Below are 18,329 nucleotides of genomic sequence, written 5' to 3' on the forward strand. Positions count from 1 at the left end.
CGTTATATCCTCTTGTTGGATTGTTCCCTTTATCATTATGTAGTGCCCTTCTTTGTCTCTTGTCACAGTTTTTGTTTTAAAGTCTATTTTGTCTGATATAAGTATTGCTACCCCAGCTTTCTTTTATTTGCTATTTGCATGGAATATCTTTTTCCATCCTTTCACTTTCTGTCTCTGAGTGTCTTTAGGTCTGAAGTGTGTCTCTTGTATGCAGCATATATATGGGTCTTGTTTTTTTATGCAATCAGCCACGGCCTTTTGATTGGAGCATTTAGTCCATGAAATTTAAAGTAGCTATTGATAAGTATGTACTTATTGCCATTTTGTTCCTTTTTTTCTGGGTGTTTTAGTAGTTCTTCTCTGTTCCTTTCTTCTTCTCTTGCTCTTTTACCTTGTGGTTTGGTGGCTTTCTTTAGTATTATGTTTGGATTCCTTTCTCGTAACTTTTTGTGTATTTATTATAAGTTTCTGGCTTGTGAATACCATCAGGTTCATATATAATAACCTACGTATATAGCAAGCTATATTAAGTTAAAGTTCTCTTTATTTTGACCTCTTGTTAAAAACTCTACTCTTTTATTGCTGTCCTCCCACATTTTATATTTTTGATATCATACCTAACTTCTTTTGTGCATGTGTATCCATTACCCTCTTTATCATGAATATAGACAATTTTAGTACTTTTGTCTTTTGACCTTCATATTAGCTTCATAGCTGGATCTGCTATCTTTACTCTATATTTGCTTTTATCAGTGATTTTATTTTACTTTATTTTTTTTATAGTTTTCTTATTCCTATTTGTGGTCTTTTCTTTTCCACTTAAATAAGTCTCTTTAGCATTTATGTAAGCCTGGTTTCTTGGTGATCAACTCCTTTAGTTTTTACTTGTCTGGGAAACTCTTTTTCTCTTCTTTCATTCTGAATGATAACTTTGCTGGGTAGAACTTGGCTGTAGTTTTTTCCTTTCAGCATTTTAAACATATTGTGCCACTCCCTTCTAATCTGTAAGGTTTCTGCTGAGAAGTCAGCTGATAGCCTTATGGGATTTCCTTTGTATGTCACTTGTTGCCTTTCTCTTGAGGCTTTTAGGATTCTCTCTTTATCTTTAATTCTTGACATTTTAATTATAATGTATTTTGGTGTGGGCCACTTTGGGTTTCTCTTGTTTGGTGCTCTCTGTGCTTCCTGTACCTGCGTGTCTGTTTCCTTCCTTAGGTTAGGAAAGTTTTCAGCTATCATTTCTTCAAATAGATTCTCTGCCCCTTTGTCTCTCTCTTCTCCTTTTGGGACAGCTATAACACAGATATTAGTACACTAGATGTTGTCCCAGAGGTCCCTTAGACTGTTCTCATTCTTTTTAATTCTTTTTTTCTTTTATCTGTTCAGCTTGGGTGATTTCCTCTAGTCTTCCATCCAGCTTGCTGATTCATTCTTCTGTATCTACTCTGCTATTGAATTCCTCTAGTGAATTTTTCATTTCCAGTATTGTATTCTTCATTTCTGATTCTTTTTTTTATATTTTCCAATTCTTTGTGGACGTTCTCACTTAGTTCATCCATTCTTTTCCCAAGATCAGTGAGCATCCTTATGACTATTAGTTTGTACTCTTTGCTAGGTAGATTGTTTATCTCTATTTCATTTAGTTCTTTTTCTGGGGTTTTGTCCTGTTCCCTTACTTGGAATGGATTCCTTTGTCTCCTCATTTTACCTCTTTCTCTGTGCTTATATCTATCTATTAGGTAGATCGGCTATGTCTCCTGATCTTCGAGAGGTGGCCTTATATAAGAGAGGCCTTATGAGGCCCTGCAATGTGCTTCCTTCTCATCACCAGTTCCAAATGTTCCATGAGTATTCGCTTGTTGACTACATGTGCCCTTCTGTTGTGGCAGGGTTGCTCTTGCTGCAGGTGACTGGGGAGGTTAGGCTGTTGGCCTGGCCAGCTGGTTGTAATATTCAGCTGAGTGTGGCTGTTAGGGACACTTTAGTCACTTTATTGGGCATGCGGAGCCCCAGCACAGTTGGCTGCAATGTCTAATAGTACATTCCTGTTGCAGTTAATCTGTTAAGTGAGTAGGCCCCCATTGTGGCTGATTCTAGGCTCAGGGGCTTATACTTGTTGTAGGCCTCAGGCCTGCAAGACTGTTGTCAGCTGTCTCAGGGTTGTAGCTGAGTGGGGCCAGTTCCAGGCATGGGAGCACCCAATTGTTTCAGGCTTTGGGAATTGGGGCCAATCCTCTATGTGGCTGTTTGAGGAGCACAAGTCTGCTGCAGCTGATGAGTCCCACTGCCCACAGGGCCACACACACTGTGAACACAGTCCTGCCCTGTGCATGGTTTGGGTGGGACTGCCTAGATGCTTTGGGTCCAGGGCTGGACTCTTGGTTCAAGACTGCCCTTCTGTATATTTTATCTCTCTGGCCAGAGATACTGGTTCTGTGTTAGGCCATGACTCCAGATGGTTCAAGAGGGTCAGGCCTAGCGTTTTGCTGGATGATGGGAAGAGCATGTGTTTTTTTCCTCCAAGCTTGCTAAACTATAAGTTGCAAGTCTGGGACTGCCAGCAGCTATTTTGCTATGCCTTGGAAGTACCTATCTGAGCATGAAGCCAACAGAGAGGACATCAAAATAAGGATGTGGAGAGAGACAGAATCATGGTGATATCTTTGATGCACTAGCTCTAGCCTGTGCCTGAAACCAGATCAATCTGCATAATTTTCACTTCTGTGAGTCTGCGAATTCCTTTTTTTATGTCTTTTCACGTATACAGCAATCATTCCATCTAAAAGCATCCTAGCCCAGGATCTCAGCCAGTTTTGTACATTTCAGTTTGGAGATAACCAGGAGGGTAGTGAGCAGACTGCTGGTTCTGCATGGCGAGCAGAGCATTCATGGTCAGTCAGGTTGTGCCTCACCTCGTGTTCAGCCCGGTACACTGTGGGCCCAGAGCGAACTGCCTTTGCCCACAAAAGCATATTTCTAAAGAACAGGTCCAAACCAGGTGAAAGCACTGGTTCCTTGGATCCTGTTGAAGGAAAGCAAGATCTTGGACCAGTAATTTGGAGAGGCTTGTGAAAGTGTTCTGAGCAGGTCATCCCAAAGATGAGTGTTTTCTAAACAAATGATGTATGTGTCATAGATTATCATCCTGTCCTCAGTATGTCTTCTGTTTCACATGTGTTGCTGGAACCAAAAGGAATGTACTCAAACCCAAAGACACTATATGGGTACAGAGAATGTGCTTTGACCTCCATGTGTTCCTTCACTCAGAAGGACAGAGACTGCTAGTTGCTCATTGAAGCCTGTGTTCTCCTTCCATTTCTGGGTGCTCTCATCCTTTCTTGTGGTCAGATGAGGCCATGTGACTGAATTCAAGCTGACGGATATAAGTGGAAGCGATGTGTCCCACCTCAGACATGGACCATAAGCATCTGCAAGTGATCCTCTGTTTTCTGTTCCCATGCAAGATGGCTGCAAGGAGACAATTTTCAGGGAGGCTTGAAGATTCTGGGGCGTCTATCAGCTGGGTTCCCAAATACCATGTGGACGAGGACAGTCATGTTCACCTGTTCACTCTCCAACTCGGTTTCCCAGAAAGGAGTACACTTCTACTGCTCTTGAGCTGTTAGATGTTTGGGGTCTCTTCTTTACAGTGGTCACTCCCCTAACTACTATATTTACTAGAAATGCATTGAGTACATGTGTGTGGTAAGACTGGTGTACGCCTTTACTTAAAGGATTCCGTGGTAAAAGCTGTAGAGACTCAGGACGCATCTGGATTTCCAGAGAGAACACTAGGTCTGCCCCCACCTGCCTCCCCAGCCTCCTTGTTCTCTGCGCTTCATCCACAGCAGCCTCCTTTCAGTTCTAGAATGTGCCGCGTTCTCTCGTCTTAGCCTTTGCACACATTTCCTCTTCCCTCTTTATGGGTCTCAGCTGAAACTTGACTTCTTGAAGAAAGCCTTCACAACTCAGCCACTTTCTCTCTCAGTCTAGGTCCAACAATGGGCAAGATACCCAGTATATATTTCTATAGCTCCCAGTAATTTCACTTCATATCACTAATTATAATTTGCTGTTGTATACATGAGCTATTATTTGACAAATATCTTTATTCCTCACTAAACTGTGCTTACTTTAGGGCAGGGCTCCTTTTCATTTTCTTTAACATTATATGGCTGTTTACCTGGTACAAAATAAAGACAATAAAAATTTGTTGAATGAGTGAGGTGTAAATGGAACCCATCCTCTTCTAACTCCTCATGGACTTTATTCATTAATTATTCTCTCACTGCCTGTATCATCAATAGCAAGAATAAATCAAATATGGAAAGCTTGGAAAAGCTGATGTCCAACAGAAATGGGGGTATCTGATCGAAATTTTGTTTTAGATCTGTGCAATTTGAGATGCTGAATCATTAAGAGATATCCTGTAAACAGTTTGGGACTCAGACCTGTTAATTGGAGAAACTGCAGTGCTAACATTAAAATAGAGGCAATACTTGAAATCTGGGAGTAGATAAGATCATGAGAGGAGAGCAGAAAAAGAGAAAAAGGCTGTAATCTTGTGGAATAAACAAAGTTACAGACTGTTAAAGAATCTGTGTCTTATGCACATTTGTGCCTTACTCAGTGCCTAGAACAATAATTATACAGCATGGTTGCTAATGGAGAGAAGCTATTAAATAAGATGGTATACGGTATATTAGGTTTTTCTATAATAATTCTGCATAACAAACATCCTCTAAATCTCTGTGGCTCATGAAAACATTTCTTATTGTCCACAGATCTTGAGGTCAGATGGGGCAGTTTCAGCTGGGAGTTGGGTTTGGGTCTGCCCCATATGTCTCTCCTCCAAAGACCAGGTTGAATGAGCAGTGCCCACCTGTAGAAAGCCCATCCCATGGAGAATGGCCTCTGCTGGTGTCACATCACTAACTTTACCTGACAGTGACGAACTTAGTAGCTAAATAAGTAACTAAGTAAGAAGCAAGTCATCTGGCTGAACCCAAAGTCAATGGGACAGGGGTATACATTCTTAGTCACCATACTGTGAGGCCCTGCAAAGCCACACAGGGATGGGACTGGGTGTGAAGGAGTGAAGAGTTGGGAACAAAATCAAGTCTTTAAGTTGGAGAACAACTTGGACAGTGAGTAGAGGAGAGAAACGTTCCCAAGAAGAAGATCTACAACAGCAGATCAGAGAGGGTCAGCACGCTGAGCAAGGAGATCTCCAACAGCAGATCAGAGAGGGTCAACACACTGAGCAAGGAGATCTCCAACGGCAGATCGGAGAGGGTCAACACGCTGAGCAAGGGGATCTCCAACGGCAGATCGGAGAGGGTCAACACGCTGAGCAAGGAGATCTCCAAGGGCAGATCAGAGAGTGTGAACACGCTGAGCAAGGAGATCTCCAACGGCAGATCGGAGAGGGCCAATATGCTGAGGAAGGGCTGTTGTCACTTGCTGTGTTTAGGTGTCTTTTGGGAGAGCAATTCAGCAAAGGTGGGGACACAGGCTGCATGGCAATAGGGGTAGGGCTGCCAGATCCAGCAAATAAAAACATAGGATGCCAAGTTAAATGTGAATGTCTGATAAACAAAAATTAATTTTTAAATTATATGTAAGTTTAATTATTCATTGTTTATATAAAATTCAAATTTAATTGAGTATGCTGCATCTGATCCGGCAGCCTTCCCTGGGGGTCTTGAAGGAGCAGTAGGCGAGGTTTTGGAGGCAGGCTAGAGAAGGCCACTCTTGAAGTCTGGTGATGGAGGGAAGGGGCGGGATAAGCTGGAGGGTCCATGTAATTAGGAAGAGCTCTTGGTAGTGAAGCTCTGACGCATCATCAGAGGTCACCATACGTACCCACATGGTCGGTGTATGTGGGTAACATTTCCCATTTGGGGAGCTAATGAGATAGAGGAGAGTGTCTGAGCAGTAACTGGATACGGTGACCCCATAGTCTCTCTTTGTGGTGACTGAGAAAAAGAAAAAACAAACTTCCCAAGACTTTGCCCCAAACTGTGACTTTGGAGTAACCTGTGTGAGATCAACTAATAAAACGGCATCCTGTGATGCCATAACATCAGTCATGTCTGGTTCACGCTGAGGAGATGCCATGTGCTCCTGAGTGGGAGCTGAGGGGACTCAGAGGCGAGAGAGGCATTCTGTGGGGTGCGGAGCTGTGCAAGGGACTGACGGCTTCTGGGCTCCTCTGAGGACAAGGGACTCCACACAGACGGAGAGTCATGGAATGTATTTTGCAAGCAAGTAACTTAGAGGGCATATGGCCTGACCCCGGGGGGACTGACAAGCTCTGTGGGGCTGGATTCAACCCCAAAGGCAGAATTTCGTGACCGAGGCAGAATTGAGGGGCACTGCTGCACTGGGGCTGGGGACAGGCAGTTGGGTGGGGGACTCAGAAGACCATTCTACCTTGGAGCCAAAGGACAAGTGTGGGGTTCCGCTAAAGACAGCTGTTCCAGCTTCTTTACTTACCACTTCCTGAGAGCCGCTAGGAGGTGTCCTTGAAGTCCGAGGATGCGACAGCCAGTGCTGTCAGGGGAGGACACAGAGGAGAGCCTGAGAAGAGGGTTCAGCAGCCCGAGAGCAGCTGCCCTGGCCTCCTTTCCCTCCGCCCATCCTGTGGCCATGGCAGCGTCCCTCGGGTAACATGCAGCCAGACCACACTGGCCGGAGCTGCCTGCAGACCCGAGAACGGTTTGGGTCACAGTCCTTTCCATCCGGCTGAGGCTCCATTCCTGAAGACACAGCTCCATCGTGGGCACTTTGTGCAGGACACAGGGCAGGTCTGGAGTCAGCCAGCCTGGGTCCTGCCCAGCTCCGTCACTAACCAGCACCGTGGCCTTCAGCCTGCGGCTCGGCTTCTCCAAGCTGCATATCCTGCACGTGACACAGCGGTCCTAAGAGCATCTCCCTCACAGGTAGTGTGAGGATCAACGTACTCCCCAGCCGTTGTACACACATCCATTCCATGTTACTGCAACTACTCCTTTATGTAACAATCTCAATAGACAGGTGGCTCCTTCAAGACAGGCCAGTTTTGGGCTTTCTTCATTTTCATATCCCAAGGACTTGGGATACATGACAAAGCCCTTAATCACGTTGGTTAAGCTTAACCAGATCAAGTATCTCAGGCTGGGATTTCCAGAAACTAAGTTTGCAGAGTCAGCAGGGAACCTTGAAGACTTTGCAAAGCTGCTTCTCCTCCAGTGACTACCCCCGCCCCGGTCGCCGTGGGCCCTGAAACAGGAGCACCGTGCAGACTCATCCTACTGGAGAGGGACGTCTGCGTCTGTCTCTGTCCAGACGCCTGGAGCCTCCTGCTCGGGCGTGTGCTATCTTACTGCTGGGCGTGGGGGACAGCTCTGCGCTGACAGTCTGCCGTAAGCTGGACTGAGCAGCTATTTTCGTCTCCTGTTGACCAAGCCCAACAGATAATTTTGTGTCCTGTAGACCAAACAACCGGCTGACTCGACAGGGGAAAATTGAAAAAACTTTAAACTGATGTAGTGACATGTCTCAGATTGCTTCCTGGTCTCAAATTTGATACTCCTTTAGCTGTGTTATATTCTGCTGTACAAAGTTAAAGCCGGTGTGGTCTATAAAACTTTCAGGGCTCTCAGAAAGTGGAGACTAGCTCTCAAGAGTTATTTTATTGCAATGCAGTATAAAATTAGTGCTTATGAAATATTTTGTGAGGATGACGATTATGAAATATATGACCACACCTTTGGAGAAGAAAACAGTCATGAAATTAAATTAAGAAAGCTAGCAATTTCTCTTTTACCGTATTACTTTTGAGACTCATCTATTATATTTGAAGGTGTATTTATTCCCTAAGAGTCTACTGAAGATGATTCAGTGTAGCCGCCTGGTTTGCTGGGCTGTCAAATTCTACAAGTCAGGCAGGACTTCAGAAGGAAAAGATGGAGAGAAGGACAGGTGCTGTCACGGGAGACACAGGAATTGATACTTGACACGTCACATAACTTGAAATGATTCGGCAACTGGACACAGAGTTGTCTGTTTTATTAGCACACTCAAACAGCAGCAGAAAAACCACCCTCCATTTGATTCTTACTATTTATTGTTTTCAATAATGCCACTTTTCAGAAGTATAGTCATGTGCTCACTTAGACAGGCTGACAAGGTGAAAATTCGTATGTGATGAAAGTACCATCTGGGCCGTAGGTTAAGACACATAGAGTGAGGGGTAAGTCAACGCCCACAGCAGACAGCAACTCCCAGCCTCCCCTCCCATGACCCGGCCCCCGTTTTGCACCAAAGAACTCACAATGGATACCTGGCAAAACACAGAACACAGATGGCTACGACTGACATGAAAAGTAAGTTTTATTAAACATGTTTACATACATGAGTTGGAAGTTCATTTAAAAGCACAGGGGAGTGTTAAGACAAGTGGTCAAAATAGAAAGATACTACCCAATTATAATCAGTTGGTTGTTGGCCACTAAGACAGAACGGAATCTAGTAGAAGTGCACCAAGGCTTCGGTTCCTCCTGCTCAGCATGGTGAGTAGTGGTCAGTCTGGGCCTGTGGAACGATGGGCAGGTAATTCTGGCATGTGTAAATAATAATCAATAACTCACTTGGTGCAGGCAGTATGTCTATGGATTAAAACCTAGTGTGCACACAGTGTCTACACGTGTCACAGCCCCACAGTAGGAATCTACACCGAAGTATTTATTAGAAGGAATTTGGTCCTTACTACATCACGTTTTCCAGAGGGTTAAAAATAAAGTCCATCTATAGACATTTCACCCCAGACTCAGAATGAGTCAGGCTAAAATCTGCAAAATGTCTATAACAAAAACGGATGGCTTAGATTTCTTGGTTATTTCAGTATAGTAATTAACGAGCAAATTGTAAAGTACATGCAACACACGAGCGGGCCTATGTGGAACTAACGTACATTATTAAATAACCTTTGTTTCTTTTCTTTTTCATTTTTTTTTTTTTTTTACAAAATGTGCATGCAGCTTTGAACAGTTCCAAGCCATGCTGCTCTACTGTGTAAGCACAAAAGTTGAACGACTCATCGGAGGGAGGACACATCAATGCGCCTGCAGAGTCTGCAGTTCATAGCACACATACAGAATGTCACAAGGAAATTCAAGACCGAGAAAGACTCCAATGAAGAAAATGCAAATTGAAATTTGACTTTGTTTTATTTTTCCCCCAAAAAAGTAAGATACTTTGCGTTAAAAAATCAAGCTTTGTGCTTGCGTCAATCTCAAAGAAATGTAAAATGAAACTTGATAAAAACATTAGTTTAGTGCAGAATATTTCAACTGGAATTTCCAGTGGAATATTGGACAGCTCATACTGTGCTCTTTCCAGGGTAGATGGTGTGTCTGCACAGAGACATGGCGAGGAGCCTGGGCGTAGCTCAAGGTGTCTTAGGCTCAAATCCATTTCTAGTCACCATTTTGGGAAGTCAAAAGTATGGATTATACACATGAGCACATTTCTTTTTTTGGATATCAGGAAGAAAAAGGCATTATAAGGAGTGTCTCCGAAGGACCATGATGGGGTTAGTTTTAGTTCTCGGTTTAGCTGCTCACCGACCTCTTTACGTCTTCCATGCAAAGCAATGGAAAACATGAACTAATTTGTTAGAATGCAAACAGATATGCTCTTCATTAAAAAAAGTGATTCTGTGGTTGTTTTGGAAGATAGCCTTTGTTTCCTGGGTTTCCCCAAGCGAGACTGAAGAACCATAAAGGAAAAGTGCTGGAGCCCTCGTTGGCCTCCTCTCACCCGGACGCCACAGAGACCGCTTCAGCCCTTTTTTGGTGATTTTGGAAAAAGAAAGGAAGGGTCTCTGTAAGCATCATGAGGCCTGTCACGACAGCCAAAAACAAGGAAATGACAAGTACGGTGAAAAACGAAACAAATCAAGAAACCAAAACCCAACAAACACACAGAGAAACAGAACCTCTCAAACACTAGGGAAATAACACTGCTTGTGGTCTGTGCAGAAATGCGACAGACACACCTGTTCACAGAGTGAGAGTTTCCAGCCTCTTTAGTTTGGGGTGTGTGTGTGAATTTGAAGTTTCCTCCTTTTCTATCTATAGAAGCATCAGTGACTCTCACCAGCATGCTGACTCTTACTGTAATGTGGTAGATTGCCTTGTTCTGTCCTATGAAGCCAGGTTTTAAACAACAATTGGGACATATTATTGAAAAACTACTACAGGCAAAACACGAGTTGATTGTCTCCAACAATGCTTTTGATCATGAAATATCTGGTTCAGATTATTATCCTGAAAGGCAGAGTTTTATTGGAATGACTCTGGTATGAGTTCACTACGATCGAATGCAGGGAGGCCCAGTTGAACTTTCCAGAGACGACTGGGAAGCCCGGCGCGTGAGGGGGGTGAGTGTGGGATCCACCAGTGACGATGGCGGGAACAACTTGTACCAGCCGATCACCATACTGGACAGGTCGAGTTCTTCCAACAAGATCTGAGCCACACCCATAAAGCATTTGTGGTCCATCCTGCCATAGTCACCCCAGACGATCACCTGCAGAGACAGAGAAATGTGGTAAAACTTGAACTGCTCTCTCTTTCACGTCTGAAGAGTTGAAAGCAACTATTTTGTAAAAGTGGGCCAGTCAGAGAGGGGGAGGAAATGATGCAACTAATTCCGAGGAGGAGGAATAGACAAGAAGACGCCAGCATCACGGTATCATTACAACACTCATGACAACTTCAGATTCGACGGAAGGCAAGCCGTGCTACCCTCGTCCACGAACACACGCGAGTCCGTTTATACATAAACTCAACACCTTCTTAACTACTCTCTGGGAAGCAATGTGCAGGGCCACAGAGATATAAAAATTAAAATTTGTGCAAGAGAGGAGGGCAAAACAACCCAACCAAGTGTATGGTGGAGTGGGTGTGTGATGGAATACATACAAAGGGGGAGAACACTCATTAACTTTCCTGTATATTACGGACTTGTTAGTGAAAGTTGAAAACATAATTATAAGCTGGCAGCTTCTGAGGACTTGCCTGGCAAAACTGGTTTGATCAGATGATTGGTAAGTCAGTGACAATTACCAGAGTCGGGGGCAGCTCCCAGTGGTGTCAGGAAAGCGTTCCATTACACTTACTCCCAGGTGCCTTAGTCACCTGTGAAGGTTCCCAACTGAACTCCTTCACTGCCCTACAGCCAGGGGTGGTGAATCTTGCCTTTTCAATTTTCTGAGTGACTCTGCCAAATTATTTAATTCCTGTGATCCTCAGACATAATCTTTAAAATGAGGATAATCATATTTATTGCACGTGGTGGTTAAAGCGTTTAAAAACGGTAATGTCTGTAAGCACCTGACGGTGCATCTGACATTCAGCTAGTCCCGAATCTTTGCTGGTCCCTGCACACTTCTCTTCTCTTTCCTTTCTTCCTCTTTATATCCCATATCTGGCTCATACTAACACTCAATGAACTGTTATTAGCATTGTTTGCCTTGCTATCTATCTATCAATCATCTATCTATTACCTATCATTTATCTATCATCTATCTCTCAGGAAGAGGGGAAGGGTGGGAAATAGGGAAAAAGCAGAAGAGGACGGAGAGAAGGATGAAAAGAAGGCAGAGAGAAAATAAAATTTTGTTTTTCATTAGATCCACCAGATATTTTTAATGCTATGCATTATTCGTAAGTTAACAATTTGTTTTTTTCCACTCAAGGATGTTATTCCACATTTCTCCTCCTTGAACTTTATTCCCTGTGTGTGTGATGGCCTTGTCCATGTTTACATGGATACTGTGGATATTACAACGTAAAAAGTTGAACAAACTCTTACTGACCTGAAGAACTTTGCCCTGTGGACTTTCGTCAAAAATCAGGGACTGTTGATACAAAGGATCGAGGGTTTTTCGTGCAATTCTCGTCTTCTTCTTGGCTATACAGGCCCCATTTTCCAAAAGATATACTTTGACGTATGGAGCTGAACAAAGGGCACACGAACATTTAAAAGTTAATCCTTTAGGTTAAAGTGATTTTATTAGAGAATGACTATTAGAGAATCAGAGGTTCCCCTTGACTACGTGAATTGTTTTCAATCTCCAGTGCCCCATAAATTCTATTCCTCAAACCCATGTTACCATCTCTGCCATTTTCCTCATTTCAAATGTACGCAAAGTTGTCACAAGACTGACTTAGTTGGGTTATAGCTGGCATTGCAATTCAGGTTTATATCTTAAAACTCACTGCTTCCTTTTTACGATTAAAACAATTTTTTTCTTCTGCATTTTTAAATGTGCAGAAAAAATCAATGACACAAGCTAAGAAACCTTCATAACTAAACTTTTCTTCACATGACAATACTCTTCCTAATACTCTCTGACAGAATAATTGGGCAAGGAAAACCCAGATCCATTTTATAGACTCAGGGAACACGGAAAAGCTGCCTCTTTCATCAGTCAGAGAATGAAAGCAGACCATGCAACATTCAAATGCAGCAAACGCTGTGAGTTTTGCCTTGTGTCAGAGTCTCTCCCGTCTCAGGAGCACCTGTCCTTACCAGGCGTGGACCTGGAGCCCGGCTTCTGCGTGAGGCTACGCGCCCTGATCACTTCCACTTCTAAGTGGCCCTTCTTGTCCTCCATCCCGATCTGTATGTCGCCTGCGAGTGGAAGGAAGCATGTGTTAGGCTGAGTTAAAACAACGGAGGTCCTAACAGAATCCGCATTATGATCTGGACAAAATCTAATACGTGGAGCCCCAGACCCACTTTTCTTTCCTTGCCTCCAAATCAGGTTTTGAAATGTTTCTCTTCATTTTTCTGGTCCTAATCCATCTTATGAGAGTCCCAAATTAGGTTATAAGTCGCTTAACTACAGCAATACCAATGTATTCCAGTAACTCTCGCACTCTAATCAGATTTCTTATTCTTTATGTCATTTAATACCTAATTCTTCTTAATAAAAAAGTGTAATTATCAGTATTTCCATTTTCTAGAGAAAACCACCATTAAAGTTTTGGTGAATATCCTAGCACTCTCAAAATACTTTAAAAAATGTACCTGTGTATCTATCCATCTACTATCATGACCATCCATCGTCATTTTAATGAGTGTGTGTTCCACTGAATGGGCATGGCGTTACGTATTCAGCCAGATCCCGTTGATGGAAATACAGGTTATTTACATATAAATAGAACTATAACCACCAGCTTTATAAAGAATTTCTGTACACTTGGTCAATTAGTTCTTGAGCATAAATTCTAAGATTTTTACTTATTGCGTCTGATTGGACCTTCAACTACTCCGTGCATATCACCAATACCCTTCAGAAAGATTGTGCCAGTTTGCACTGTCCCCAGAAGGACCTGTCTTCCATTTACCACAACCCTCTAATAGCGGCAGCAGCAATATATCTAATTTTTGCCAATCTGATGGTTAAAAACAAATCAATTTCCATGTCTTTGATTATTGGGGAAACTGAATATATTTCTAAATATTTTCAATTTATACTCCTTCTCTTACGTCCTGCCTGTTCACATCCTCTACCCATTTTTATTAGGATGTTCATCTTTTCCCGATTGATATAATTTATCTCTGAAAGTGTTCAATATAATTATTTCTAGGTTCCTTTTCGTTAGTTGCATCTTCTCCATTTTCTCAGTTGTGAATTCTCTGTTTGCCAGGTCAGTTGACCAACTTTGGGTTCTGGATTTTTCATTAGTTTTAAAATTCTGCTTTGGACCTCAAATCCTAGAGGTCTTTCTCTCTTCTTTTCAGTGTTTTTTCAAACCACACACACACAATTTAAATGATCACACTGTTCTATAAATCTGTCATTAGCGTAAAAGATTCCCATCCTCTCTCTCAGCTTCTTGCCTTCTAAAGATCACTGCTTTCAAAATTTTCAATATTTTTATCTGATTTATTTTTCACTTTTTGGCATTTGCCTCCCTATCTCTAAATAGTATACCTACAAAATATTTTCCTCTTTTTTCAGTTATAGTCATTACTCTAGACTTTTAGTTTCCATTTCTCTCACCACTTTCCTACCTGCACCATATACTTGACCCTTTCTGTCATCCCATTCTCCCAATATGAATATTGATATTATTTTGATTACGTAGCATTATTTGCAGCTGAGTAGACTGGAATACTATGATTACTCTTCATTTCTTGGACAGCTCTTCCTTTTCCCTATACTTAATAAGTGTCTTTTTAAGAAGAATTTGCTTATATTTTTATGTACATATCACTAATTCAACCCCTTACTCTCTCCTGGCTGTTTACCTCCTCCATAACATCAAACACACTAGGTATTCTGCAGAACTTATCTTAGGGAATCTGACCGGCTACTATTTGGACAGATCGCTTTCAAAGCTTGATGCAGCTGCTGTCTTCGGACCTCCCTTCACCATCTCCAGGGCCTCCCCATCATCTCTCTCTCTTGCATTGAGAATTTACTGGATCTCATCTTCCTCTTTTTTTAGTTCATGATGTTCTAAGTTCACTTAGTTTATTTTGTTCAAGTAAATCATCTAGTAGCTTCTGAGCAGTGCTGTGCATGGGATAATGTCTTCAGACCTTGCCTGTCTGAGTAGTATTTATCCCAGCCTTAAACTTACTGGATGATCCAGCTGGGTATGGTACTCTAGGCTGGAAATCAACTGTCACTCAGAATTTTGATGGTAATGCTTAATAGCTTCCTGGCTTCCAGTATGATTATTGAAGAGTCTAGTGTGAATCTGATTATTGATAGTCTTGTATAGAATTGTTTTTCCTCTTAGGAAACTTTGGGGGTTTTCTATTAATGCTCAGCGTTGTGGAATCCCAAGAAGCTCCGCCTTCATGGTGACCTATTTTCACCTTCTGCTGAGTGCTCCATGGGTCCTTTCAAGCCAGAATCTCCTGTCTTTCAGGGAAATATCTACTATCTTCTCCATTCATCATCTTTCTTTCAACTTCATTTAGGGTGTATTTTGCTAGCAGAAGTTTTTAATTTTCTTGCTTTGGTTTGATCCTTTGGAAGTTCTTTCCCACTCCAAGAAAATAGAAACATTGACTTAAGTGTTTTCCACCTCCCCTTTCTCTTTTACAATTGAGTCTCAAATTTTTTAAAGTTGTGAAGTAGGGAGGCAATTTCCTTAATTCTCCCAGAGTTTCACGGTTATGCCAACATCCTTTACTGAAGAACCCATCTTTCTGTCCATGTGAAATGCTAGCCTCATTCTATGTTTGGATCTACTGTATATTCTCTATCTTGGCAGGGTTGTCCAGTAATTCAAAGATTTATGACTAACTTTATTCATTTTGCATAATGTCTCAAATTAGGCAAATGCATTAGAAATTAGAATAGTTGTTTGAAATCACCAACAACCTAGCTACACTGTTGCTTCTCCCTTCTATTACTACTATGCTGTTTTAAATGACCTTGTCAACCACGAAATGTGAGTTTTTCTGTACAAAAAAAAATGATTCTTACCCATTGCTGGGGTGGCAAGTGTTTGCCGGCCAACAAGCTGGGCAGGTCCGAGTCCGTCAAGAAAATCACTGAACTGACTGTCCGCTCCTAGCCGTACTCCAGGAAATATCAAGCTATTAGCGAAGAACAAACCGAAACCCAGAACGTTAGCTCCTTCGAATTCTTTACATTAGTTTCCTTCTGACTGCAGCTCCGACCCCGAGTCCTAAACTGCGCTGGTGTCAGCTTATTTGCCAATGATTTGCGTTGTGTCTGAAGCCAGCACCCACGGCTCAGCACTGACTGATGGCGGCAGGTCTGCACCCTGAACTTATACCCGACAGACATTCTACTCAGCAGGCCCAGCTGTAGCTGTTAATATGCTAAGTTTTCTGGGTACTTACAAACACAGATCACTACGTAAACGTATCACTGACATAAAATACAAGATGCAGATTTTTATATCATGAACTGTACATAAATAATTGCTCGTGAACATTATTGCTAAATTTAAAAAATGGGTCATGATTTATTGAATAAATAATATAGCATAGTACATGCTCTTATTACAAATAAAAATGTTTAATTTATTCATCTTTGAAAGAATTAAACTTATAGATTATCTGGGAGTTTTATTTAGCCCAACTGGGACTGCACTGATTAAAATACGTCTATTTCTTACGACATCAGAACTGCCTGAAATCTGAGGCTCTGAGGTCAGAGGGCAGTGACTCTGTTGGTCTTGTTGCCCTATGGGTCCCGGGTGACAAGGACCCTGCCTGTTCCACGGTTGGCATTCAATACGTATTTCTGAACACGCAGCTTTCCATAGAGATGTGTTATTTCCAGGGTCCTTTCACATACATCATTTCCTCACAACCAAGGGAACTAGACAGGGTTCATGTTATTATCGCCTCCAGAGACCTTGACGACAAATCCACAGGAGGTTAAGTGGCTTATGCTGGAGGTAAATATTATTTGATTTGTTAACTTTTGTATCAGAAAATAATGTCTCCAGTCTTTCGTTTGCACATTGCTTTATAATATTTCATCAAATCTTGGTATTTTGTCAGCAAGTTTGCCTCCATAACCATCATGTCTGCCCATTTTTGTTCTTCCTGTACTTTGCTGGGAGCGTGCATATCAGTCATCCGATCAAACAAACGGACCCACTAGTTTCAGGAATGGGAACGCGTATCATGAATGTTAACTTTGCATAATTTTATTTCATTTTCTGAACAAAATAGAAAAATGCCAGTAAAAGAAAATAAATTATTAATGTTAAACTGATATTTGAAAGATATGAATGGTAATAAATGAATAATTATAGAAAATTTATACCTGGTTAATCCCGAAGTAACCCACTACAGAATATAATTACTTATTTGTAAGATCTATCACCCCAGTAAAAAGTTCACTTTTTTACCAGAAAAATTCTCAAGCATAGGAAAATGCAAGTTTTGTGCAGGATCTATACAAAATAGTAAAAAGAAAACCAAATAAGCAAAACAAAAATCTGATATTTTTTCAGAATTAACTAATTTCAGAATTAGCTAGAACTCTTTGATCAGAAAAATAATGAGGAAGAGAGACCCTGAGCTATTTTGCTAAAGTAAAAATGAGTTAGTGACGTTTTAAAAACAAGAAAATTTACGTTGCTATTAGGAGAGTGTTAGATTTACAACTTAGAGCCCAAAATAGTTTGGAGAAAAGTAGGAATATGGGAAATTATCCCCCACTTCTAAATTTTAGTTCAGACTTTGGTGCCTGGGCCAGCGAGTTTCCCCTATGAAAGAACCCATTCAACGTGGCATTTCTAATACACACCCACTCTGGGCCATTCTGAGCCTTTCCGGTGACAGAAGTCAGTTAGTCATGGTAACCCAGCACTTGTTCCTCCCTGTGAAGGGCCTGGGGACCAGGTGCAGGAGTGTCGGTGTGCCTGTGTGTTCATGTGCATCCTCTTGGTCAGGCTGTTCTAAAAAGCATGGTTAAACTTCTGGCTGAATGAAGCGGCTCACAAGAGCCCACGGTGACCTGTTTTACGGGACCACGGTCCAGGTGCTGGAGCTGCACAGGCATGTGCGCTGGCACCACTTACTTTCCCTCGGAGCTGTAACTGTTGATGCTGCCGTCGGTGGACTCACGGCTGGGCTGCCTCACCATCTTCCTCATCTCAGCCGCCATCCCTGTCTCTGTGCTTCTCTGGATGGTACTCTTCAACTTCTTGTGGCCTGACTCTGACAGGAGAGAGTGAAAGAAACTCTTAGTCTTGTTTACACAGTTTCCCCTGAATATCGATGGATTCTGCAAATACAATAGTTCATTATGCATATAATTAAAGTTCATCAGACAAGTAGTGTCTAAGAGAACAATCTGACCAATGATCTGACCTGCCCTGTCCCACACATCGCCTGAACCTCAATGAGCCAAATGAACTCCTCGCATCCCTGTCACCTTCAATACACAACCGGACGTGGCCCTGACAGCTGTGTGGAGACAACACTGAGCAACCAGCAGGCTTCTCCTAGTCTGGAGCGTGGGAGCAGACCAGCATGAAGGGCCACGACCTCTACAGGGAAGATTCACTCAGGACCAAGCGTGAACAACACCGCAGTGTGGTGCTGGCAGCGCCAGCAATCCTCGTAAAGAAAAACAGCAGTAATTTACTTAATGATTTTCCCAATGCTTCAACAAATAAGACCTCATCTGAGACGGCATACAGGTCCCCTGCATAGGTGAGTGGGTGTTACACTAACTCCACGGCCTCTCCATTCTCTCCTGGCCTTCTGATCAACTGCACGATGTCCGATGGGCGGTGTGGGAGTGAGCATCTTTGTGCCTGTGA

The 18,329-nt window shown here is 42.4% G+C and overlaps 1 protein-coding gene across 1 annotated transcript in view; it reads right to left on the reverse strand.

Moving 5' to 3' along the window:
• Nucleotides 1-10,100: 10,100 nt before the first annotated feature.
• The window catches only part of RIMS1 (regulating synaptic membrane exocytosis 1), a 414,621-nt gene continuing 406,392 nt past the window's right edge, over nt 10,101-18,329 (reverse strand). The window contains exons 32-36 of the mRNA XM_046639771.1: nt 17,583-17,721; nt 15,503-15,615; nt 12,583-12,684; nt 11,867-12,006; nt 10,101-10,575 (exon numbers count right to left, since the gene is read on the reverse strand). Of these exons, the coding sequence (XP_046495727.1) occupies nt 10,357-10,575; nt 11,867-12,006; nt 12,583-12,684; nt 15,503-15,615; nt 17,583-17,721 (713 nt within the window). The 3' untranslated portion in view covers nt 10,101-10,356. The remainder of the gene's footprint in view (nt 10,576-11,866; nt 12,007-12,582; nt 12,685-15,502; nt 15,616-17,582; nt 17,722-18,329) is intronic.

The sequence above is a fragment of the Equus quagga genome, chromosome 15, assembly GCF_021613505.1.
Source record: "Equus quagga isolate Etosha38 chromosome 15, UCLA_HA_Equagga_1.0, whole genome shotgun sequence".
NCBI classification, from domain to species: Eukaryota; Metazoa; Chordata; class Mammalia; order Perissodactyla; family Equidae; genus Equus; species Equus quagga.